The sequence below is a fragment of the Pangasianodon hypophthalmus genome, chromosome 12, assembly GCF_027358585.1.
Source record: "Pangasianodon hypophthalmus isolate fPanHyp1 chromosome 12, fPanHyp1.pri, whole genome shotgun sequence".
In the NCBI taxonomy this organism is placed as follows: Eukaryota; Metazoa; Chordata; class Actinopteri; order Siluriformes; family Pangasiidae; genus Pangasianodon; species Pangasianodon hypophthalmus.
Window position 1 is genome coordinate 2,621,876 of NC_069721.1, and position 27,053 is coordinate 2,648,928.

General features: G+C 39.1%; 3 protein-coding genes and 1 long non-coding RNA gene across 5 annotated transcripts; 1 reads left to right on the top strand and 3 right to left on the bottom strand.

The window, feature by feature from the left end:
* pgap3 (post-GPI attachment to proteins phospholipase 3) lies at positions 1-10,281 on the bottom strand. The gene is made up of 8 exons (XM_026947911.3): positions 9,621-10,281; positions 7,151-7,248; positions 5,535-5,687; positions 4,807-4,869; positions 4,016-4,077; positions 3,494-3,630; positions 2,412-2,616; positions 1-2,171 (listed from the first exon to the last, which is right to left on the bottom strand). The coding sequence occupies exons 1-8, from the start codon at positions 9,817-9,819 to the stop codon at positions 2,108-2,110; spliced, it is 981 nt and encodes a 326-aa protein (XP_026803712.1). The 5' UTR covers positions 9,820-10,281; the 3' UTR covers positions 1-2,107.
* Positions 10,282-12,766: 2,485 nt separating this feature from the next.
* LOC113547538 (uncharacterized) lies at positions 12,767-13,947 on the top strand. Its single transcript, XR_003404833.3, has 2 exons — positions 12,767-12,983; positions 13,814-13,947. It is a non-coding gene; the product is annotated as an uncharacterized LOC113547538 (long non-coding RNA).
* A 9-nt stretch (positions 13,948-13,956) lies between these two features.
* mylpfb (myosin light chain, phosphorylatable, fast skeletal muscle b) lies at positions 13,957-17,796 on the bottom strand. Its single transcript, XM_026947919.3, has 6 exons — positions 17,642-17,796; positions 17,220-17,315; positions 15,106-15,286; positions 14,614-14,692; positions 14,474-14,522; positions 13,957-14,388 (listed from the first exon to the last, which is right to left on the bottom strand). The coding sequence occupies exons 1-6, from the start codon at positions 17,642-17,644 to the stop codon at positions 14,284-14,286; spliced, it is 513 nt and encodes a 170-aa protein (XP_026803720.1). The 5' UTR covers positions 17,645-17,796; the 3' UTR covers positions 13,957-14,283.
* A 3,679-nt stretch (positions 17,797-21,475) lies between these two features.
* Positions 21,476-25,232, bottom strand: LOC113547471 (sesquipedalian-1). 2 transcript variants are annotated; one of them, XM_026947826.3, is made up of 4 exons: positions 25,092-25,228; positions 24,458-24,583; positions 23,775-24,093; positions 21,476-22,345 (listed from the first exon to the last, which is right to left on the bottom strand). In XM_026947826.3, exons 2-4 carry the CDS (start codon positions 24,533-24,535, stop codon positions 21,969-21,971), a joined length of 774 nt encoding a protein of 257 aa, XP_026803627.3. In that variant the 5' UTR covers positions 24,536-24,583; positions 25,092-25,228; the 3' UTR covers positions 21,476-21,968. The 2 variants fall into 2 exon arrangements, with proteins under 2 accessions (XP_026803627.3, XP_026803625.3); XM_026947824.3 differs by having other exon boundaries at positions 21,477-22,345; positions 24,458-24,586; positions 25,092-25,232.
* Between the last annotated feature and the right edge of the window lie 1,821 nt (positions 25,233-27,053).

Genomic DNA, 27,053 nt, shown 5'->3' on the forward strand with positions numbered 1-27,053 from the left:
TTAATCCTCCAGGGAGCAAATAAGCACTCACATCGTTCAATGGAAATGGAGTTTCAGTGAAGACAACAGACATAACTGTATACTGGACAAGATGGAATAAGGCATAAGTGGAACACACACACACACACACACACACACACAGTTTCAAACTCTTCCATTTTTTCCTCTCAAGGCATTCCAGGTGAAAAACATGCTTCAGATTACTTCCTGAATGGAAAACAATAATAAAAATGTAAGAAAAAAACACTTTGTGGTTAAAAAAAAAAAATGAACACAACAGTATAAAAGAAGCAAACACAGCAGCAGTGAAAAGAAAAAAATAAAAGGCAAAGCAAACATTACAGCTGCTCCAACATATCATTTGTGAGTCGTATCATGATATTATCAGCCTTTTTTTTTTTTGATACCCTTCAATATCCCTAAATACTGCGCTCATACTGATCAATACGTAAATGTGCAATATGTAAATGAGCACAATAAACAATCACAGGCCTTCACACACCCTCAATCAAGAGTCGGACGTCTTGTTCAAACACTCGCAAATCTAAAATGGCTATCTCTTGTCCACACGTAATTCAACAATATTAGCATTTACATTCTTGTATTTTTTTGGAAGGTGCTTCAACTAGCATCCAGAAAAAAAAACGAACAATTTTTTCTGCTTGCTACAAACTCGGACAAAACGTTACATCGCTACTGCACTAAAATACGTGTCAAAACAGTATGTTATTGATGTTAACGTTCTATTTTGACGTGTTTACGCAGTTTAGGACATTGGCCAAAATGTTGGGCCAACTCGCTGGTGCGATAATGATTTCCCTCTGCTGGTGGGCACTGGTATTACACCACGAGGCACCTTACGAAAATTTACGGTAATTCTAGATCTTAGCAGCACCCATGCTAAGGCCTCTCTGAATAAAATGAAATTATTCTATAAATTGTGAGATTTCTGTACGGATATTGAAGAGCGCAGGTGGTGTGTCACCTAGCCATTTCATTAGTTTCTCAAAAAACAAAAATTTACTAAGGAACATGTCTTTAGCTATCTAGCACCCCAAAATAAATGACGAAACAGTACATCATCAGACCTGCCAGTCGCGAAGAAGACTAACGCGTGATCCCGCCAGCGGTCAGGGGAGGGGTAAAAACGCAGAACATCTTCGATATTGTCCTTTCGCAAATCACTTGTCAATACAAGGCTACCAGGGGGCGTCAGTTAATATCGTAAAGTTCAAACCATCTACGCAACTGTCAATCATTTCAGAATCATATGTCGATTGGAATCATCTGCCATTTTTATCAGAGGAAAAAAGAAGACTGCTCTTTTGCCGTATTTTTAGTGATAACTCATAGCAGTGTACTCCACGTTAAAATGCGGAGCTCCTACGCAAAAAAGACGTAAAGGTTGGCAGGTCTGAACCATGAGCAGTGGGATATGCTGGAACATTATACATCAAATTGCGATATACCATGTTAAGGTAAAAGTGTTCTGATGTACTATTTATAGTATAGTATATGGTTTGGGATGCAGGCGAACACTAGCATGGATTTCAAAACCATATCCCTCTGCTGGTGGATGGCGGCATGCAGGCGCAAGTATTGCTGTAACGCTAATCTTAACATTGAAAATATTAGCAAACGTTAGTGCCCTTCATCCTCTCTCTCTTTTTTTTTTTTTTTTTGCAATTTTGTCTCAAATGATGTCAGTGTAAGTTATGCTAAAGGGAAAAAAATGGCAGTTGAAGATTTAACAGCATGTCACACTCCTGACCTCTCTGATTTACCCCATTTTTAAGATTTCTGTACGAAATATAAATAATAATGGGTAACACTTAAACAAACCATGTCAATAAAGTTTCCAATCTAAGCTCTTCTACTCAAGGCAAAGCTCAGTAAAGGCAAAAACATGGTGAGAAATGTAAAAAAAAAAAAAAAAAGTACAAAAATCAAACACGCGTGAACTAAGCAACTAAAAGAAACTCTCTTCACAGCTGTCCGTAGCAGAGTGGTAAAAAGTGTAAACTCAATTCGTAAACTCGAAATTCACAGACTCGTCCTGACTGGAGGGATGGGAGAGGAGGGGGCGGGGCTCTGAGAAAGGCTCCTCCTATTCCAGCTTGACTCCAGCCTTCTCTGTGTTGAGGAGGTGGAGGCTGTCGTCTATGAGGAAACTGAAAAAATGGAAAAATCCTTTTTTAGCAGGCAGGTTCTTAAGTTTGGATTTAAATAAGTTATTACTATAGAAACGATAACGTATTTGACAGAGCGCATTAATATAACCTGTGATTTACATCTGCACTAGTGTCACGGCTGCCGTTATAGAAAATTAATCAACATCCTCTGATCTGAACAATCAGAATCCAGAATTCAGGATGTGTAAAAATTAATATTCAAGTGCATTTAGTGTGTACCTGTAGAAAAGGAAGTGGACAGGGACAGTGCCCAGGTGCCAGGCGGCGTGAGCGTCCAGCACCCAGAAGAGCGGCGGGAAGTCGAGGAGTTCGAGCAGCGCCAGGCCATGCAGCAGCACCACCACCACGCCGCACTTCCACCAGTACAGCAACGTCCTCCGGTTCTGCCAGCACCAACCGAGCCACCACAGCAGGTTTACCATGCCTGAAACACAAAATACAGAGAATATAACCATTAGTAAACAAGCAATATTTATAATATCATTTTAAAGTAGTACATTTTTAAGCTTTAGACATGAAATCCTTACATAAATCTGCTGAAATCCGGGTGATGAAACCAAACATTTGCTTTCAGTGGCAACACTATACACTTTCACTAGCTAGGTTAGCTTTAATTTGCCAAGTTAGCTTTCATTTGCCAAGTTAGCTTTTACTCACTAAGTTAGCTTTCACTTGCTAAGTTAGCTTTTAGTCAGTAGGTTTGATTCCATTCGCTAGATTAGATTCCAATCATTAGATCAGATTCCACTCACTAGGTCATATTTCACTCCACTCAATAGAAAAAAAAATTAAATAAATAAAAAAAATTAGCTTTCATTTCCAGTTTAATGTGTTCTTGCTAGTTTGCTCACACAGAATGAGAATGTTCAAACGGAAGTACAGCTTTAATAATAAAGCCTTGTGATTGGTTACGATGGAACGTACACGATTTTTTAAATTTTTGAATGTCCAACAATAAGGAACACCTCTACACTTTTCCCTCTTTAAAAATGTCACAAAATATGAATGTACATTAATATGCAAATTTGGAAACTCCCATCTACTTCTGCCAACAGACCTTACAGTCCGTTACTTCCTATGACACTAGCTAATCAATAACTAGCTTAGCAGGCAGGTTCTGGAGCTAAGAATTCTTAGATACTATTTCATCCCTGATTGGTTTTAAAGCTGTGGCACAATCACAGCTTGTATGTAGCTTGCACTTGTCTATAATCTAGATTATCACAGGAGTTTAAACCCCACACATGTGACTGCAGGGTTTGTAATAACAGATAAACACCAAATCCAAAGTCTTTACTGACCTATGGTTGCGTTGGCGGCCATGTTGTAGCCGTAGTCGAAGCTAACAAAGGTGAGATAGGAGACGTGGGAGGTGAAGGCCAGGATGAGCAAAACTCCAACAATGCTGGACACGCCGGGCCGCCGCAAACCCAGCGTCCTAAACAGCACACACCATAATTTAGTTTAAAACACAGAACTGTAAGCTAACTCATACATAGCTAATATGTCTTGTTTACTGTAAAAAAAAAAAAAAAAAAAAAGTGTTGTAGCTAGCTAAAACAGCACAACAAGATAAGCTATGTATGTGACTCACTAGCTAGCATTAGTTAGTTGGCTAGCTAGCTGTCCTAGCTGTTAGTCAGGTCTTCGATACAAGAGTAAAACTCTGTTTTACTTAATCTGGTTTTTCGTTCGTAAAAACGTAATACAACCCAACAGACTTGTATTTAACTAGCTAGCACCTAATACTGTTTAAAACATCTGCTAAGAAACAAGTACAGGTAGACATGTTTTGTTAAATATATCATTTCATAAATATTTACCTGACACAGCACAGGTAGATGGAGTAGAGGATCACCGCTGATGCACAAAAGTAGTCCATCTTCTGCAACGGCAGTAAATAGCTGTTATAGATTTTATTTTGCATCACATCAAAATATTGTCTCTGGGTCATTAAGGCTGGAACGTACGTTAAATAAATGAAATCTGATAAACCAATGGCCAAATTTCACAAGTTACAGTCCCTTTCAGACTTTTTCATTTATTCAGCTTAGTAGAACTAGTAGACTAGCTATCTACATACAACAGCTTGCTAACATTAACTAGCTATATGGTTACCTCAGCTCAGGTAGCCAAGTTTGCTAACAAGCTAACAGTGTATAGTGTAATCAGAATTACACTAAGCCAAGTTCACTAGCTGAGTTTGCTAGTTCCACAATTAAAATACTTCGTCGTCAGTTCATTTTATGATCGTTATTGCTGTATTAAATCAGTGGATCCACAACAAATAGAATTTTGTTCCTTTAATGCACAAATCACGGCCTATTACAGGTTAAAATGTCGGTGTAGCTGAATCTGTAGCTCCACAGCAATTCCTTACAAAATAGGCGGGATTTCTTTATGCATCAGTGGGCGGAGACCCTTTGACTGTCGACGCCCACAACCGAGGAAGCACCTGAACTCTATGAAAGATTTATTTGTTTAAAATCTTGTATATGTGTGGGGCCTTTTTTTTGTTATACCTAAGCAAATTTACCTGAGCCTTACCACAACATTTCAATGTACTTGTGTCTTGACATGCTGTGCAAACCATAAATAAACTTGACTCAAGTACCTCGGTTAGATAAGTGTCTCTGGTGTGAAATACTGTAGACCAGAACCAGGCATTCAGTGACACCTGCAGGAAAAAGAGGAATATTCACAATAAACCTGGGATTAAGCCAGTGAGCTGGTAGTTTAGGAAGTGAAGTGATGGCTGGTGACATTAAGTGGGCGGGGCAATAAAAAGATGTTCAGACTTTATGACGTAAAGCAATGTGTTCCTGTTGACTAGCCTGTTAATTGTGATAAATGTATCCTACATTTATTAGGATTAGCCATAAAATGGGTGGTTTTGTGTATGTTCTGTAGCTAGCTATGTAGCATGTGCTACAAGTGAAACCATGGTAACCGGGAGTAACTTAACATGAGTAACGCAAAGCGAAAAAATTCTGATTGTGCAGAAAAAAATTAATTCTTTAAGTAGTTACGCAGTGAATACATAGTTACGTATTAAATCGTAATGCGTTCATGCTTGCAAGCAACAAATCACCCCAGGATTGTGTCTTGTGGGCGTGGCCTGTTCAGTTGTGATAACAATATGGTAAGTAGCTAAAACTGCATTTTATATTTGTGTTAATTTGTGCTACATACTATGCAAAGCAACGTGGGTGTAAAAAAAAAAACTTGCTACGTACAGTAAATTGAACTTAACCTAAACAAACATATTTACTGTTAACATCACACACACACACACACACACACACACACACACACACACACACACAGAGAAAGGGTTCTCACCAGTGAGAAGGCGGTGACGGTGTGGTACATGGGGCACTGGCGTGGGACGGCGCTGCGGTAGCGCAGCAGCATCAGTAAACACGCCAGACCGTTGAGCAGCGACGCCAGGGCTGACGCCGGCTCCTCAAAACACAGGAAGCGCACAAATGGCCACTGGACACACACATCCTTTACATTTACTTATTCGTCAAATAAAACATTTTAAACGTTATATAATACACTATTTTAATTTTAAATACATATTCGGTTTCTTTGTATTTTTTCCATATATATCTTGACGTAAAAATACAACAGTGGTTAAAGTATTCATACAGAGGAGTTAAGGTATTCATACAAAGGACAGAACCTTACAAAAAGAAAACTAGTCTAGTAAATGATGAATCAAACATTAGTTATGTGTAATTTTTATCACCATCTTCCATATTTGGGCATTACTTCCTGTTCTGATTAGTGTCACCTAAAACTCGTTTTGCAGACCGTCACTTTTCTATATTGAATAATAAACTGGTGAAAAATAACCTGAAGCACCAACATGTTTACCTTCATCAACAAATCCACATTCTGTCAATATGCAAATTACACACCCCGTCCCCTAAACCAGAGTGGTCAGTATTTGCATAAAGTAACATGATTGGCTTTTGTATTTTATGACTTAGTAACACTTCTCTGATAATTAAAACTCTGTATTTTTTTTTTTTTTTTTTTTACTTTTATGGTTACTTTAACTACTACTTTATTTGAGCAAGTTTCTCATTTCCACCTTCTGTATATAAGCTCTGTGTCTTATCTCTCCTCTGTGTTTCCCTGAATTGAGTTTATTGTTATTTCCAAGTATTCCTACTTCATAGTGAACAACGTATTTTTGGTGTATTTTTGGCTTTCTGAATTTTGAATACTAATTCTAGTAAGTGCCTCTGGGTTAATTTCATGTAAATGTCACTTCACCATGGAAACAAAGTTTTGCGCACAGAAAAAAACCACTTTAAACTGCCCACTTGGGTCTATATTTGACTCTTCTGACTGAACGTTTAATGAAATGGTATCATTTCCACACACACACATACACACACACACACACACACACACACACACACATAGACACAGACACTAAAATGTTTCAACAGAGCCACATTCCATTAATGAATGTCCTGAAGCCTGGAGTCGTGCTGGAGGGGGTCATGTTTCAGTACTACTAAACTATTTTTCCTCAGTAATGTACATAAAAATACAACTCAATTTAAACCTATTTATGTATTAATTTATGTATTTTATACTACAGCATTGTTGAAGTCTGTATTCTGATTGGTCGGAAGGTTTACATTAATGCGCTCCTTCTAATACATTATTGTTTCTCTAGTATCAGAATAAAGAAAAACAAAGAAAAGCGTGTGCAATCATGGACATGGTAAAGTTTTCTGTGAAGAGATGCTTATTTAACATTTATGGAAGGAGTCTCCAGTGTCAGCGCTTTGTAAAAGTCAGAGGTAAAGCTGTAACTTTAAGTTTTCCGACATCTTCAGGACAGAGGAGTTTACGCTTTGTGGTTTCTTGGGGTTTTTTTTGTCTTATTAACTTCAAGGCAGTAAAATGACATCTGGTACTGTTTCAATACCAACCTTGCCATGGAACTGAGGCACTCGATAGCCCTCGGCCTGATAAAGTCCAACTGTGGTCCACATGCACTGATAACGACAGTCATCCCGACACGTCCAACCTGCAAGGACAGTCACACGCTGAAGTCTGATACATACCAGACACGGCAACAGCGAAAGTGAGCAAATATTCACAAACCATTTTTGCTTCAATGCTATTTATGAGTCTGATGTGGGTTTTTTTGTATAAAAATCTACATACACAATAAGTCTGCCTCTCTTAAAGAAATCAGTTTAAGTGTAGACATTAGTCTCTTTGACCTGCTGTAATATTGTGAGCACTTGCATTGTGTCTAAAGAAACTTGTAACTTATTACTGACGATTACATTAATAACAGAGCTGAAATTATGCAAAGCCGCAACTTAGCGTTTCCCAATAAAGCACCAATTGTCTGTTTTGGTTGCTCAGCACTACAGGTATACATCAGGACTGGGATCCTGTGGGACCAACAAAAAAGGAGCTCGACCTGGTGGTCAGACATGAAGCTCGGGACAAATAAAGGCCACATTCATTAATAGCAAACATGAATGTTTGCGATATTGTGTATAAACTGTTCCTTAAACATTCCAGACATTTCTCAAGCTAAATAACTGAACCTTTGCATTGACCCACTGGTCTTATACAACATTTCAAATCTGAAACTATCTTTGAAATCATGAAGTTGTCATGAATACCATAAATTTATCATTGGTTGTCATGAATACCAAAAATGTATTTTTAAAAAGCTAACATCAGCACGGTTTTTCAAGCAACTTTTTTGTCCATCAAGAAAATCCACAAATTCAACATTACTACACTTTTGTGTTTTGTTACTCCCCTCAGCTTACTTACGCTAAATACAAGCTGTGTGATCGCTTTGTTCTTAAAAAATCCTCACTTTTTATAGTGGCTTAAAATTTTTTCTGTGAAATGTGCGTTTCTGTGCAATCGTAGAAAGTTTTAGAAACCTATAATAACAACTGCTAATGTGTAAACCTTGTGAGCAGTGGTGTGGAAATGTTAAACTTATTACACTTTAGCTAAAATCGATTAATTTCACTTCTTAGCTAGCTGTGCATGTTTTCCGGTTAACATTTCATATCTAGCTAAAGAAGGTTACTGATTACTGAAGGGTACTGATTTTTTGAGATAAAACGTTAAATTTGTTGTCAATCAGAACAAGGATGATGTCACAGATTTCTTTACAATGATCACTTTCATGAGGTACTTTTTAAATGTATATTTAAGAAGCATAAACAGCCTAAAATATACAAAGCCTTATAACCCTTCAAGAAATATTTACCGAAACAATTTTAATTGAATATTACCAGCAGTGTGAATGAAATTCACCATGTCAACAAGCTAGCTAAGGAAACTATTTGTGTAAATTTGATAGAAGATATAACCACACGACTTGTTGGGTTATGACTGACAGATTTGTTTGACGTAACTGATTTTCTGTTAAAGTTTTTTTTCCTTCCAAACCAAAACAGCTCCACAAGTGCCTGAATTTCTCCACAGAAAAATGGAGGTTTGGTGAGCAGTGGATGCTGTGTGTAACTGCAGTGTAATTTTATGTTGTATGGAGTCTTTTCTTAGTAAACCAACACATTTGAGGTAAATATTGATATTCTTGACAATAATGTATCATTTCCATTGTCATTTTGCCTTAACATGTCCGTATACAGGACTTTGTGCTAGCTAGCTAGCTATATTGTTGGCCTCAGTCAGTAGCTAGTGTATACTTGGTGTCTATGTATCCAAGTTGCCTAGCAACAGTGCTCTCCTCACTTTAGCCACTAGATCAGTGTATTGTGTGTTCACCTTCACATGTCGAAGGAATGCTAGCTGTCATGCTAACAGCTATATAACAGTTAAAAACTTTACGTGTAAATGTAACTGTAGTCAGTTGAGTTACATGATTTCCTGATCCTGTGATATGAGTGAACTGTTTTCATGCCTGCCATTTTGAAAACTTGGGAGGAACTTTTTTCTTGTACACAAATTTGTCAGAGACAAAACAACACGACATACGTATATATATATATATATATATATATATATATATATATATATATAATTTTTTTTTTTTACTATCTAACTAATTTCTTTAAACTGTCTCTCGTGTTTGTTTTGATAAGTCAGCACCCGTATTCCGTTCGACCTTCATGAATAGGATTGGCTAGCTGCTCTTTTCGCTGTCCAATCAGCGACGGGGACTGATTCCGAGCACAGACTACTGACCAATCCTAGCGCAGAAAGGCGGGACCGGACTCGTGGTTCAGCAGAATACGGGTACCAAAACAAAACAAAACAAAAACAAAACAAAAAAATCCAGTATGACACCCGGAAACAAGCCCTGAACGCTAACACAGCGGCGAGGTGATAACTGGTCAAAATAATCGGTGTAGTGTAGCAGACTGATGTAGCTGTACCTGGGAGACGGAAGCTTACCCGTGAGCGCCATGTAAGGCGGCTGAGCGGACTGGAAGCCGCGCAGTTTGGCGCCGGTGCAGTTGGTGCGCGCGCACTGCTTCACGCAGTCCCGGTACACGGGCTCCTTATCGCCCTGAGAGCCGTGCACGCGACCCGGTGTGCACAGGAGCAGCGCGGTGAACAGCGCGAGACCCAGTGACGTGCAGCAAACCATCATGGTGTCCACACGGTGTATATATAGATATATATATATATATATATATGTTTAAAAAAAAAAAATCTACAGGCACCGAGAGAGCGATCCGTCCCTGTCACGTCATGGGAGCTGAGATGAACGTTAACGAGCGGAAGTTACGGCGACATGACAGCTCGCGCTGTTATAAACACCTGGGCGTTTGATCTGAGCGTGCACACGCGCAGGTGAATCTGCTGGAAAGTATGCGGAAACGCGGCGCGCGCGGAGAGCTAGCTACAGACAGCGCTGACAGAAACCCGGAAGTAAAACTCTCACTGTCCCCTCTCTCTCTCTCTCTCTCTCTCTCTGTCTCTCTCTCTAAATTTATAGTTTTCCGTCCACACTCGTAAAATAACCACCTGAATAAAACAGTGTCCTAAACTCTAATCTCTAAATCCCTCAACTTCATAAACCTCTTCAGTACAACCAAAACCTTCACTCATTCAAATGTTTAGGCAAATGTACCATCATGGCCGACTAGAAACCGTACTGTTAGTCTCAACAGTTTAACCAGAGGTAGCTTTTGTCATTTTAATTCGAGTTGTGCTGGACCACTTCAACAAATCAGTGATTAAACATCCTGAGCTGGGATTACAGTTCCGATTATGCACACATTTGCCATGTTTACTGCTGAAGTCAGTCGTTATTGATACTAAACTGTCATTAAAAAACTTTACAACCAGGAATCTTTCTTATTTTTCCATAATATCATTGAAGCCATCTGAGGTGTGTGTTGAGTTAAATACTGAGGAACAGGGTGGTGTGATGGAGCGGAGTTACTGTTACCACCCTGAAGTTGGTCACTTGACTATAACAGCACATCTCAAAGTGTTTTATTCCTCTTACACCACAGCAACTTGCCCTAATCATTTAAATTTGTCCGTATTAAATAACTATATCATGCTATTTATCTGTTTATAATTATATTGAATGTTCTGGGATGTCCAGGAAACAAGTTAGTTCCTGTTTTCACTTACGTTATAGCAGCTATAAACAGTCTTTCCCTCACCAGCCTCTTTTTTTTTCTCTCTTGAAGTTAATAAGACGAAAAAAAAAACTGTTTGTCTTGTTACCAAGAAGGTCCTCGACCCCGCGGGTACCGGCTCCATCAGGAAGGATGTGTACGTGCATTTGCGGTTACTGAGAAACCGTCAACTCCTGACTGTTACAAAGCGCTAGCACTGGAGACTCATTCCATAAATATTCAATAAACGTTTTCTTACGGAAAACCTCACCATCACGTTTTGAAACAGATTAAGTGGAGCGTTCCTGTGAATGAGCTGTTACCATAGGAACGATAAGGTTCCTATATGAGAAGGAGCTCACTGATACAAACTGCACGACTGTCACTGCTGCTGTTACAGGAAATGAATCAACACCTTCTGAACAATCACAATCCACAATTCAACAGCTCATATAGCAGCTGAATTTCCACGTACTGTAAAATGAAATAGAAATCCTTATCTTTTTAAGACACGGAGGTTTGGCACAACAGGATTAATAGTTAAACTTTGATTGAATGCAGGTTATAGATTAACTTTTGGCACCTGGTCCATGTTTATTTATTGGAGCCATTAGAGCGTTTCATTCCTGAGCTTTTGACACACAGAACTCAAACAGTAAACACAGAGTTAAAATGTAGACACATTTACGGCTTTACACTTTACGTATTATTGTACTTTAGATTAAAGTGATCAGACACTTATGCTTAATAACTACAACAACTATATTGTCTGTAAGTCTAATGCATGTTTACTGCATTGGATTATTTGAACTGAGGCGTATGTACGTGTGCCAGGCAAAAACACTTAAAAATGAATTATTAAAGGAAGGACATGATTCTTGTGATATCCCGTGTTAATGGAATAATACTGATATAATTTTAATTAACGTGAAAAACTGCAGCGCTGGTGCAGTAGGCAAGTAACGATAATCCAGATGATCAGTGAATATAATATATTCCTCAGCAGGAGCTAAGATCAGATCATCAGACATGTTTCAGCCTTTGTTTCAGCCTGGTTCCTAACAAACTCTGAGGGAGAAGATCCTGCAAAACAAGTTTCTCCTGAAGTGCCACCTGACATGGTGCTGAAGACACCACGTTGTAAACTTTTCATCTCAACATAGGTTTCATTTGGTTCTTATCATTCAACAATACATTATTTAAAATTTAATCATATTTTATGGCAGATTTAATAAAAAAAAAATTAATAAATAGAATAAAAACAGTAACTAGTAATAGACTTTTATGATTCCACACAGCATTTAGTGGCATTGACAATTGTGGCTACATCGCCCTCTACTGGTCAATGTGCATAATGGCTCTGTTCAGTGAATCAGTGAGTCAGATGAATCAACTCATCACACCAATAAGAGCTGACTCTTTTCTAAACGGCTCATTGCTAGAGTTTTTCCCCTCAAGTTGTCAGTCTTTACTTATCCATCGCTTTAACTCTCTAGTGAATTGTGTTGTATAGTTATATAACTGTTCAATACATTATATTTTGCATTGCATGTGCTATTTAAACTCTTTAACTGTTTGTAAAAACAGCAAGGCACTGAATAATTAAGCTCACAGATAGCAAATAGTAATCATTCTGATATTAATAGTACTGAATCTAATGTGTCTGCACTGAACTGCACTTAAAGTAGATTTTAAAGAGGATTTCTGTCGATTTGTTCTGATAAATATTCACATCCCCATCACACTGACTCGAAATGGTTCTGCTGCCCCAAACGACTCAGTTACTGATTCGCCGGATTCATTTTGATCACGGTTGCCGTGTGTGTGATTAACAGAGTTAAAGAGACATACATATAGACTACTGAAACCTTTTCGATGAAAGCACCATGTCATCATGATTGTCTTGTCTTAATTTTATTTATTTATTTTAAAAAAAAAAGCCTCTTCAGAAAAGTGAGGCGGCTTCCAACGTTCACCTAAAAGAGTCGGCTCAAAGAATCGACTCGTTCGCATCAGTACATGGCATGACTAGCCTTTAATACTGACCGTGACTAAAACAGTTAGCTGTTGTGAATTTAAGTTCATAAAATGAAGAAAATTCACTTAAAATATTGAAACTGACAATATTTAGCAGCTAGTTAGGGTTACTTCAGCTAGCTGTGGCGCTAACTCCTCAGCCCAGGTAGCTACAAACACAAAACACAAAGGAAGTACAGCTTTGATATTTTCAATAAATTAAGAATTTTGTACATTGAACGGAAATGTTAAGTTAAGAAATGTACTTCTCAGGTAAACAGCTTTTTGTAAAGGAATTTTTAATATATCCATGTTTATCTGAGAGAGAATTTTTAATATATCCATGTTTACCTTAGCTTTACATTTCCATTCAGGTGCACAAAATCCTTCATTTATTGAAAATATCAAAGCTATACACTTTACACATTACACTTTACTCTTTACACTTCTTTCATTATTCAGTAAATTAAGAGTTTTGTAAATTGAATGTAAATAATGAAAGAAATAATGTACCTCTCGGGTATACATAGCTTTTTTATAGCTAATGCTAATTTTAGCTGGGTAACTTTTTAACAGTGTAACAATTTAGCATAAACTTATAAACAACATGCTGTAACTACATACTTATATTTAACCTTTTATACATCGAATAAAGTCAGTGTTTAGGTTGTTGGGGGGCAGGGGGTTAGATAGTGTTAGCTAAGTTAGCTAGATAGCTAGGAACAATTTTTTGACTTCTTATGGCCTTCAGTAACATCAGGTTGACACAACGGTAAGAAAGACGGAAGCCTATTATTATTATTATTATTATTATTATTATTATGAGGAGTTAAGGTGATTTTAGACAACAAAAGACTGTGAAAGGAAAGAACTTGTGGAATGAAGAAAGGAAAGGAAAAGGGAAGCATCCAAACCAAAGATGTTTAGTTTCTTTCCCTCTGTAACCTTATCTCACTTTTTTCTCACTCTTTTCTCTTTGTCGTCTCTTACTTCCAGAGAAATAAAGAAAGGACATGAATGGAGGCGGATCGATTTGTATTTTACTGTAAAACCGAACTTGCTTTTCTCAAATTCAAAACAAAAAAAAAATACTTCAGCATATTTACAACAGCAGTGTTGATGGAAGCACCCAAGAAATGCGTGTTCCTCTGCTCTTTATTGTAGGTTGTGAGAATAAACAAACGTGTACCAAAGAAAAGCAGAGAGAACATTGTGAGATGGCGTGGTTTGACGACACGGCATTATTGTTTACTGAAAATGTTCCCACCACCTCCAAAAGCCATCCTGACTTCCAGTTCAGGATCTCAGCCATGGAGTTAAAGTCTTTTATTATCAGCCGTGTGAGCGAGAGGAACATTCATTCAAGGAGGGAACCTGAACATGCCATAGAGAAGAAGGAACCAGTGAAGGAACCACATGTGAGGGGGTTGAGGTAAGAGGTAGATAAATAGTAGCTGGAAAGGAGTTTACTCCTCCTCCTTCTCCTCTCCGTGTGTGATGACGTAGCAGATGTTCTTGTAGTCGACATTGCCAGCCACATCTGGAGGGAAGGCGGCCCACAGGTTTTTCATCTAAAACAAAAAGTGTCAAAGAGTCTTACTATATAACTATCAATAACTACGAACATAAATGCTATGCTAGTTACAGAAAACCCACCTCCTCTGCGCTGAACCTGTCGCACTGGGTGGTCAGAAGCTCCTCAAGGCTGGAGAAGGAGTAAAGTTCAGTTCATAAATGTTTATGCATTTATCCAATATCTCTGTGAATGAATTGAGCTAAATGAGAAATGCACGTACAAATCCTTCTTGATGGAGCCGGTACCCTCGGGGTCAAGGACCTTGAAAGCGCTAACAATGACGTCCTCGGGATCAGCACCTTAAAGTGCGAGATTACGGATTTGTTATAATCGGAGGAGTTAGAGGCTAACAAGCTAACAACGACAAACTAATCGATGTTATAATTAATGTTAAAAGATAAATTTCATAATCCTTTTTTTTTTAAACTATATGCAGTTATATACAGAACTGTTTCAGTATAGCTAATGGTAGCTATGTTTTGGGAAGCTAGCTAAAGTTAAAGTTAGTAAGAGTTGTGTGTAGCATACAGTCTTAGAAAAAAATGTTTCTTCTAGGGAGCCTCTTTGAAAGGGAAACCATCTGTTGTATGGTTCTACATAAAACCCTTAAGGGTTCCCCCAAATGGACAAACTGAAATCTTGAGAGTAGAAGACATGCTATTGTTACATAATTCTCTTTCTAATGACACAACTCTGCTAATTAGCAACCTACCCTTCAGCTTTTCGCCAAACATGGTGAGGAAGACGGTGAAGTTGATTGGACCACTGGCCTCCTTGATCATGGCTTCCAGCTCCTCGTTCTTCACGTTCAGCTGACCCATGGAGGCCAACACGTCCCTCAGATCATCCTTGCTAATGATGCCGTCTCTGTTCTGGTCGATGATGGTGAAGGCCTGTGAAAAGAATTTTACAAAGAATTCATTCCAGTGATAAATTCTCAGAAGTGATAAAGGATAAGCAAGCTATGCACTGCGATAATTTGTTAGGAAAGTTAGCATGTATATTAGGATTTGCGCTCTATCCCTGGATCTCAGAAGAAAAGCTGAGTCTTTCCTTGATTGGACTATTTGACAGCATGGTTGTTAAGTTTAGCCATTTTTCTGGACCCTTCTCAGCAATATCAAGTTAATCAGAAGTTTTGGCACAATTTAAGCCCTTTATTCAGGATATACAGTATAAGCATTCACGATATTAAGACTCGTATTTGTCATTCTTAGCATTCTAGCTAAGTGCCACTAAAAAAAACACCCACTGTTCAGTTCAGCGTCAGTCTGAGAGAAAAATATCAAGCTAATTGGTTTGTTTATGGACCGTTACTAATGTTGTGAAATGTGGAAACATTAGCTTGCTCTGGGGACAATGCCCATTTGGAAAACGCCTCTACGATACATTAAACTGTCCACATAAATAAGAACTGTGTTTCCTCTTTTGGTGCCAGAGACCTTGTGAAATCTGAGAAGGTAACTTTTACACAGCAGCTGCTGGCAGATTGCCTTTCTAAGGTGTTAAAATGGTCTTGGAATTCATGGCATGAGTTTGACGACATTTACGGGATTGATTACACTTTCTCCACCACCCTGACAACCACAAGCACACCCCCAAAAACTAATCAATACCTTCCTCATTCTCATGCTCTCTTTCCAATTTCAGTTAACAAACATTCACTACAAGTTAAAGTCACATAAGGAAATTCCACAGAAGATGAATTAGTTCCTTGCAGAAGGTACACATAGTCCTGAAAACTCTTGAGTGCTAATTACATTGATTGTTTTCTGCAAAAATATCCTCCACAAAAATGAAAGTCACTTGGAGATATATTGCTAGTGGTATATACCATCTGTTGCACAACACATGCCAGTGGGTCATGATGGCTAGCATCAGCTGTTTCAGGATTTAGCACATTCCGTGCATAAACAGAATGGAGCAGAAGGAGTAAGTTTAGCGTAAACTACCACAAGGTGGTTTTATTTTTACCTCTGGCATTCCAGGAGCCCCCTTAAACACCAGACCTAAAGTGGACACATCAGTTTTGCTGAGCCAGCAGAACTAAATTTTAACCCTTGTGTATAGTTTTCAGTATGATTTCTCTATTCGGTATGATTATTTACTCTTGTTAACAGTTTAAAGGAATACTTCAGCATTTTTTTCTTTTCATTTACAACATCTAGAGCATATGGACGATTACCACAGAATTAATTTTGTACTGAGAAAAGAAGAAGAAGAAAAAAAACCCTCCAAACTCACTTACAATGGACGTCTAAGGGCAGCTGCTGAGCTATGGCCTTTCATGCAAATCAAATTTTTATAGAATGTTTTCATGAATTCTTTGGTCAAAGTTTTGTATATAAATGGATCTCTAAATTAGTGATCATTTATCCTTTTTGAAGGAAGAATTTGTGGTAAGGATACACATGGGTCTGAAGGCTCTGAATATTCCTTCAGGAATGCATAAACTAATTAACGGAACTGCTTTTTACTGTATTGTACCAGTGTTGGAATGTTGGTTAAAAGTCCATAAGAGCAGTTTTGGTAAGACTTTCTCTCATGTCTGTCTCATCTGAACCTGCTGTTCCTGTGGACTGGCTGCAGCATTACATTTGCATTTATTTTACATTGCATTTTATTTGAATTTGGCGTAAGCAGGGTTTCTGTTCTTTTCTCTGGAGCATACTATTAAAATGTAGGGTGGGGGCTGGGTGAGAGCTTTAATTATATCTTAATTTGAGTTTAAATAATTATTTCAGAATAATTACGAATGTGAAATCCATCTGGATGAATCTGTGATCTATTACATGGCATGGAAGTCTCCTGAGCTGTAAGTCTTACCTCCTTGTACTCCTGGATCTGGCTCTGCTCAAACATGGAGAACACATTGGAGCTGCCACCCTCTCCCTGCTGCCTCCTCTTGGCCTTTTTGGGTGCCTGGAGATAAATAACATATGAAAAACCATTTCAAGAACACTTTTTTTTGTTGAACTTGGCTGAACAAGGCCAAGGTATCTCCATGGAAATACCAAACATTTCTTTAAAAATACTTCCAAGTAAGTTTTACTAGTATCTGGAATGGTAGTGAATATCTTAGATAGCTTGGCCTCTTAAACCATATCAGTCTACTTTCAAGGAATCCTAACCAGTAAAGCTGTCAGAAAGTTGAAGATCCAGAAGAAAGGATTTACTTCATTTTTAGTTGTGCCTTCTTACATGGTTGTAAAATCCGTACTTCCTGAAGATGCAGCATGAACACTCACCATCTCTCGAAGTTATATGGAGTTTTTGGGGTTGGTCAGGAGAAGAGCCAAGAGCCTACGCCAAGTCCGCTTGACCGACATGTACATTTTGACACTATGGAGCCTTATATACTAGCACAGGAGAGCTAACTATAGCCTCATGATCAGGTTTGGCAGCGAAAGAGAGAGCAAGAGAAAGTAATAGAAGGAGCGTGGCTTCAAGTGTCACCTTTCACTTCTCGGCTAAAATAGGCCTGAGACGTCTTGAATTCAACCCTGCAAGTTCTGTCCACTGTTTGGTACAGCCTGTGGACTTATAAGGAGATATGGGTGTTTTTGCAGTCAGCTTGACACTCAGTTTGCTATTTAGTGACTATTTTCATTGTGAAAAGCTTATTCCAAACAGACCCAAGACTAAACATAAAGTAAAGCTTGAAAGCTCTGACACGAAAAGGGTTAAGTTAGTGGCGTCCCATGACCTCTATCTCTTATCTTGGTTTATTTTCCCACCTGTGCACACACACCTGCCATCAGGACAATCTTTGAACACAGGAAGAACTTACGGCACTTCATTTCAAGGTATACTGTGTATTTTCAAATGTGATTTGAAGTCACATTGCCAAAAAAGCTTAAGTAGTGAAGAAATCCTGATGAGTTCATTTTAGTTTTTTGTAAATTTTGCCTTCCAAAAAGTAAGCAAATTTCAGCAATCCAAGGGGAATTAGATGCTGACTTTCATTCCTCCGAGTAACTATGAGTCGTATGTATGTATAACAATTATCATCTTGACCCTGAGAATAACATCATGGATTAACTGGTAGTTGGAAATCCTCACACATCAACACTCAGTTTATGAATGGACTGGCTATAAATAGGAGCACACTACATAAACACAGCCATGACACTTTAAAAGTGTTTGCTGAAGGAAGACTCTGGTTCATGTTCAACATGTAAACAGGTCCACGCTTCATCCAGCCATTAGTTACTGAAATGTACAGAAGATCATACAGGGTCACCTGATACACAGCTTAATGGGAACCATGACCCAACTTGATATGCCATGTTTACATGAATTTTTATTTAAGGATCTTCTGTAAGTTTGTGGTGCAGACTGAAATAACCCAAAAAATAAAACAGCAACAGTGGGGCCAAGCTGCAGATGATGCAAATCCCATCAAACTGCTGATTCTTACTTCTTCTGACTTACAAGTAAAGCTGCATCTTCTTCATGTCATGCTTGAACATGAAGTGTAACAGACAACCTCATGGCTCCCGAGTGGTGCAACAGGAAAGTGTTATCCCTGTTATTGGGAGGCGGGAGTCCAGAGAGCAAAATGGGAGGGATCAGTGGGAGGGATCAGTGCTACTCTCTCTACTGTAAATCAATACAGCACGAACCAAACTGAGCTATGATGTGTCGTGCAGTTCAAAAAAATGCGGATGGCTCATTTCACATGTTTTTAAAGGTTTTATTCCCCCTTTGCTGTTATAATAAGCTCCACTCTTCTGGGAAGGCTTTTCACTAGATGTTGGAGTGTGGCTGTGGGGATTTGTGTTCATTCAGCCACAAGAGCGTTAGTGAGGTCAGGCGCTGATGTTGGTGAGGAGGTCTGGGGTGCAGTCGGTGTTCCAGTTCATCCCAAAGGTGTTCAGTGGGGTTGAGGTCATGGCTCTGTGCAGGACACTCGAGTTCTTCCACTCCAACCTTAACACACCATGTCTTTGTGAAGATACTCGTGGCCTAATGGATAGAGAGTTGGACTTGTAACCTGAAGGTTGTGGGTTCAAGTCTCAGGTCCGGCAGGGATTGTAGGTGGGGGGAGTGAATGACCAGCGCTCTCTTCCACCCTCAATACCACGACTGAGGTGAGACCCTTGAGCAAGGCACTGAACCCCCAAACTGCTCCCCGGGTGCTGCAGCAAAAAAGGCTGCCCACTGCTCCGGGTGTGTGTTCACTACTGTGTGTGCGTGCATTTGGATGGGTTAAATGCAGAGCACAAATTCCGAGTATGGGTCTCCATACTTGGCCACAAGTCAAGTCACTTCACAACTGTGTGCTTCCAACTTTTTCCAACAGTTTGGGGAAGAACCACATACGTTTGGCCATGTAATGTAGCTAGTGGGTGGGAATTGGCAGATGACTTGGGGTAAATGGGGTAAAAATAAAAAAAAAAAAAGAAAATCTGCCTTTAAAGTGCTGCTGTTGGTAGAAACCACTATACAAATACAGATAGGAATAGGAGACAAGGATCCTGTGGGAGGTCATGTGAGTGCGAGGTTTTTACACTTATGTGGGTGTGAGCCAGAAAAAAAACACACCCTCCCCATTCCAGACACGCCTACTTAGGGTTTAAACCCAAATACAGTTACAGACACAGCTATTTGGAAGACTACAGATACAGGTAGTGGGACTGCAGGCTAATATTTGTCAATCCAGATGCGTTTAATAAGTGTTAAGATGTACAATTCATTGTTTTATATAGATCATTTGTAATGGTTTAAGATTACACTTTCGGAGTACTTTAAGGTATGTGTAGAACCCCAAAACAAGCGAGCTCTTTAACATTTCTCTCCAATGGTCTGATGTGGTGGCATGTTTTTATTCCAGACAAGTACTAAGAGCATATGCAAATCTGGAGGTCAAGACTGAGTTTCTGCCATTTGGGGCAAGAGGGTAAATTCAAGAGGTAAGAAAAAGAAGAGACCGCAGAATGACAGTCTTTTAAAAAGTGTCAGCGATCGAGACAGAAATAACTTGACTTCCTCAGTCACACACTCTTCTTTTTCACCCACTGCTGAACAGCATTATCTCAGTCCATCACACATGTAACACAGAGACATTCTCCATTACACACTGCTGTAGTCTGGCCTACAGGCCTTATGATAAATGACACAATGTCACTATGTCAGGCATAAAATGATTAGACCAAAATTCTGAACTTTTTTTTTTATGTGCATTTTCCTCTAGACAATCACAATGTGTGGGTTTTTTGGAGTCAGTTTGATGCTCCTGGACACCAACATGCACTCCTGCTCACTTTCTCCACCTAAAAAACATATCAACCTTTCTGACCCCACCATCTGTGCTCCTCTTCAGCATCTAGAGAACTTTTCTGTTGAGTGGCAATAAAACCGCACCTGTTTGCAGTCAGCTCCAGAATTATTGGCAACTTTTAAGAATTTTTTTCCAAGAACTTCCAAGAAACTAATAACCTTTTATTCTAAAAATGAAAAATTCTTTCATTATATTTCATTAGGGTAATTTATCTTGGGTAATTTCCTGTTTTCCTGGGGAATAAATAGGATTTTACACACATGTACAATCAATACTTTGCAGTGACCATCACAGTCCCTGGATTTGAACGCTACTGAAATCCTGAGAAGGAAGCTGACATGCACAAACCAGAGAATATTTAGGACCTTAAAATGTTGTGCATGGAGAAATGGACAAAGTTGTCCTTTCTCCAACCGTGTTAGACATTACCAGAAGAGGCACAGGCTTTATTTGTGAGGGTGCTAATAATTTTGAAAATGTATTTAAATTTAATGAAAAAGGAAAAAAAAAAAAAAAAAAAAAAAAAAAAAAAAAGTGTTCTCATGTGTGTACACTCAAACTATCACTAACTGCATTTTTTTTTTTTTTTTTTGATCCTTTTCACAAAGGGTGCCAATAATTCAATAATTGAGTCAACTAAGTAACAGTTAACACATTCCACATTAACAAGCTCAATCTGTGGAACAATGGCAGCTTGGGAAATGCTTTTTAAGGAATGCTTTTTGAAAGGAAAAAAATAACCTTAGATCCATAACTTAACAAAAGATTTATTTATCAAACTTAATCTAAAACAGCTACATTAAATTACAGCATTCGGTGAAAATAGAAAAAAAAAATCCAGATCAGTGTCTCAGACTACATAAAAAAACAAATAGCAATTATTAAGAAATAAAAAAAAAATTCAGGACATTTTCTTTTTCAGCAATTAAATAATTGTAATTAAATATATTTTTTAGGGGTGGGAAATATGGCACCATATAAAAATGGGACCATATAAAATATTTAAATTTAAATATGTACAAAAAAAAAAACAATGACAAAATATTACAAAAATAAATCACTTAAAACAATTATTAAAAGATTTTAACATCCAGTCTGCTATGTATTACTATAACAATCAACTCTATGTACCATGTGTTGTAAAATAGCATATCATGATAATGTGATATCATCACACCACCCACACTGACTTTATACACAAATTACTATACATTAACATTCAGACATTTTGAAGATAAAAGGCCAGATAAGTGCTACAAATAACTAGTTTCAGCATCTTTTTTTTTTTTTTTTTACCCCAAGTCGATCAGATTTTCTTCAGCCTGCGCAGTCTTTTCCCGTCTCTTCTTCTGCCACTCAGCCACCAGTTGCCTCACTTCCTGTCCAAAGTACTCGTGCAATTGGCAGAAGTCCTGCATAGGTTCCGCTGGCTCCACCCACTCCGTAACACATGGTGCCGGCCCGAGAGTGTGGCGCTTGGGCCAAAGTTTAGGGGAGCGTTTGTTGGCTTGCTTGCAGCCGGTGGGCAGGGCTTGTAGCTTGTGGTTTTCGTTCGGTGTGTAAAAGACCGAGTTTGAGCCTGGGCACTTGTGAGGCTTCTGAAAATGACGCACCTTTTCCTTCGCAGACATGTCGTCCACTGGGTCGACTCCGGCGTTTCTTGCTGCCTCTAGAAAAAAAAAAAAAAAAAAAAAGAGTGTGTTAGTCATGCTGTATGATCACGCTGATTGGACAGCTAGCTCACCACTGCCTTAGTCCAGTGGTTCTCATCCCTTTTGTGTTTGGCTGTGACTCCCTAAAGAATTTCACAACCCTCTCTCACTGGACTCGCCCTAAATCACACTACAGCACCTACGTTTCTCAGATTTTTGTCTCCAGACCATGGTTGGTAATTTCCATGTTTCTGGGTCCTTTTACTTTACAAACATGAGTCTGAAGGGGTGAAGTGTGAGGTGTTTATTAATAGCTATTTGCTTCCAATAAAAACAATAAGCAGGTTAACAGACGGTAAAGAAAAAGGACAAGGAGAGGAGAAACACCACTCTCTACTGCACACGTCTACCCCTTTACCCTCTAACATCCACTACTGCTGTAATGTGAACATATTACATTGCTACAACTGTGGTCACTCCAACCATGGTCCTAACCTTAGCGCACACAAGGGCTATGAAACGCACAGAAGAGGACCATGGCACTGTTGACCAGAACTAAACCAAAAATGCTATTTCTGGCTACACAGCGCTACACACTACCTCACTAGTTCAATTTTTTTTTCCCCCTTACCTTTCCTCACAGCAACTCTCTCTTTCACTTTAGTGACAATGTGATAAATACTACAGTTCTCTGCAAAGTCCTTCTCCAAAACAATCCTTATATAAAAAGCACTAATTAGTGGATACACACACACACACACACACACACAATCATAATGTTTGCACAAGATATATCTACTTTATTCATGCTCCTACTCATACTCATGATCTCTTTTTGCTTGTCTAAAGAAACCGTATGTGCAGTTTATTTAAGTAGGCACAGTCAATCTCCATTTTGATTAGACCCATAAAAATATTTAGAATATGTACCTGCCATAGTTCTCTGAAACTTATGCTGTGGATAGCAATAACAATACATGCTTAAAAAAAAATCAGATCAAATTAGAGACTTTTTAACTCCACCTAAGTTGCCTGCTTCTTTGTCCTTACACTAGAGTACAAATTTACATTAATTCAAGGATTCACAATAGCAACAACCTCAAATCAGTAATCACACTACACATTTGGTAATATATGCATTAATTAGTGTGATTTAGTGGATATATGATGCTTTTAAATGTGAAGTCTAATCTTGTTGAGGTTGAATAAGCTGCTCTTAACCAGGTTTGAGGTTTGAATTGTTGTCTGTAAGCAAACCTGTGGACACTGTGGATAAGGGTGTCTACTGAAATGCTGTAAATTAAATGTCTTGGTGACAAGTCTGACCAAATCCAGGATCATGTCATTCCAGCTAACTTGTTAAACCACAAACAAAGAACAGGCCATAGATCTCTAGTATGTGCTAATCTTTTCAAGTGTTAAACTGTAAAGGACATTGTGCCTCACCGAGGTATTGCTGGCGCAGATCTTGTACGAGGAGGTCAAGGTAGCCGTGGTGGGCCGAGTGGAGGGCTTTGACCCAGCTCTCCTGACTTGCCTGGTCCTCAGCTGAGAACTTGTACGTGCGCAGGTTGTCTGTGTCCTCGGCGTCGCCGTAGAACGACACAGAGAAAGCGAAGAGCTCTTCAGAGTCACAGAGCTGCACGATGCAGCGCTCCAGCACGATCACGCCCAGAAGGTCACGCTCACTCCTGCGTTCCCGATAAAACAGCAGGTTCCCCTTCAGGGAGAACCAACGTTTCTGGTAGGACGTGTTCACTTCCCCCTGCAGCAACAAAGATTTACATATTCACTAGTTTTCTGGGGTTTTTATAAAAGGCCACGCCCACAAGCAACAACAGTAGCGGTCATAAGTGACTCATCACCTACTAGCGTGAACGCAGAGTTACAGAACAGAAAAACACACACACACACACACACACACATGACTGGATTTCAAAAGATGATTAGCCAACAGAATGTGCTCAGACAAAACATAGAACTGCTTCAGACGAAAGCGTCAAAAAGGCAAAATAGCCAGTCAGTAATGATCAGCTGTGATGTCATGATTAATTATAAATCCACAATAAAATACAATATTGATATATCTGATGTGACAAAGATATATCTGATGTGATAAATTTTCATACCTTTTTGTACAGGTATCCCTCTTTATCAGGTGCACCGCTGTACAGGTAGTGGTGCAGGATTTTGCCATGGATCTTCATCACGGGGTCGCACCAAGGTCACACCAAAACATTTGGGATTGTTTACGTCTGCTAAAGCGTGGGAGAACCACAACAAACAAGACCTGAAACAGGCACAAAACTACCTTCCACATGAGAGGTTTCATAACAAACACACGCCTGAGGAGCTCAACACAAGCACTAACAGCAACACAAACACCACCACCAACACCAACACCACACACCTGAGGAGCTCAACACAAGCACTAACAGCACAAGCACTAATAGCAACACAAACACCACCAAACACGCCTGAAGAGCTGAACACAAGCACTAACAACACCAACAATACCAGAAACAACAACAACAACAACAACAACACTACTACCACCACCACACACATATGAGGAGCTCAACACAAACACCAACAACAAACACTTATAAGTGGTTACTGCACGCGCTCATGTTGTTTCCCACACTTTCGATTTGACCATTTGTGTTTCTTTTTTTTCTTTCTTGCCATTAGCCATCGTGACGTTTTAAAACACCTGGCGACGGTGTGTAAAGTTAATTTGAAGTCTGAGTGAATGTGACTTACCGAGTTGTTGAAGCTTCCACGACGAAACTCTTCCACTTCCGCAAACTGTAACCGCGCTCGCGCCCCTGATTATCTGGCCGACTAGCATTATTCACCTCCGCGCGCGCTGACATCGCGTCGCTGTATCGTTCCGAGAATCGCTAAATATCGCGATATCTGAGACATCCCGGTGTTCCGATATGAGGGACAGAGTTTATTTACAACCCGTCGATGGATCATTCGTAGGTCTCTAAATCATTTTATTCATGTTCAGATAAATGTCACTTTTGTATGAATAGATACAATAATACATCCAGACTGAATAACAGCTGAATTTGTCCTGACAAAAATGACCCCAGGTAAGTGGGGATAAAGAGTGTTTTTCTGGCACTAAACAATGGAAAATTATTTACATTATAAATTAAATTTATAAATTATTACATATAACTAAATAACAAAGAATAAATAACACACCTTTGCAGGTAACATTGCAAATTAAGTAGCCTAATTACACATTCAAGCTAGTGTGGTTATATAATTATATATAATCACCAGCCACTTTATTAGGAATACCTGTACACCTGCACATTCATTCAGTTATCCAAGCAGCCAATCATATGTGAGCAGGACAATGCACGAAATCGTGCGGATACAGGTCAAGAGTTTCAGTTCTACATGCAGAAACGCTTTGCTGATGTGAACCGTCACAGGAGAATACCAAGTCTGATTTGAGCTAACAGGAAAGCTATGGTAAGTCAATTAATCACTCTTTACAACCGTGGTGCACAGAAAAGCATCTCAGAACACATAACATCTCAAACCTTGAGGAGAAGGGGAAACAAACGCAGGAGATCACATCCTGTCAGCCAAGAACAGGAATCTGAGGCTACTGGCTGGGCACTGTATCACCGAAACTGGACAGCTGAAGATTGGACAAAGACGAGGCGACGTTTATCTTCAACTGTCCAGTAGATTTAAACTAATCTTGAATTTAATATTATCACAATATGCTGCAATATGATCAAGATTGTTGTCTATAAAGTGGATATAAATAGATGTCTACACACCCCTGATAAAACTGCAAGTTATTGTGATGTAAAAAAAAAAATGAAACCAAGATAAATCATGTCAGATCTTTTTCCACCTTTAACGGGATATAGCAACCAACAAAATTCAAGTGAAAAACAAACAGAAATAAGGAATTTTAAGGGGGAAAAAAAGAAAAAACAGAAAAATCCTGGTTGTCCAAGTGCGCACATCCCTTTTTAGGCATGTGTCTACCAACTTAGTACATCTTTATTTATAAAATTGAACTGAATTGAATCTTTTTTTGGCAAGATTGGCAATTGTGAGGGGCTCGTCTGTGCACAGCCTTCCTCAAGCCATTCCATGGGTTTCGATAGGATTTGATTGGGCCATTCCAAAACCCATGCGGGTTTTGTGCCAAACTAGATCAGTATGTGGAGCTATCCACGATTCCTCTATCTTGCCTAGCGCCCCAGTCCCAGCTGAAGAAAAACAGCCCCATAGCATGATGCTGCCACCATCATGTTTCACCGTGGGTATGGTGTTCTTTGGGTGATAAGCTGTCTTGTTTTTTGCAACAAACATATCTTTCAGAAATACGCCCAAAAGGTTCTACCTTGGCCTCATCAGACCATAGCACATTTTGCCACACAGTCTGGGATGATTTCGGCAGGCTTGGACATTTTTTCATGAGAAAGCACTTCCGTCTAACCTCTCTACCCCAGATGTGAAAAATATGAAAAATATGTTTGTTGTCACATACACAGAGCAATCAGTACATGTCAGTTATTCCTACAGCTCCTTTAATGTTGCTCAAGGTCTCTTGGCAGCCTCCCTGATAAGATTTCTTCTTATCCATTCGTCAATTTTGGAGGGACGTCCTGTTCTTGGTGATGTCACTCTGGTGCCCCATTTTCTCCACTGTGGCCTTCACGGTGTTCCATGGTACATCTAATG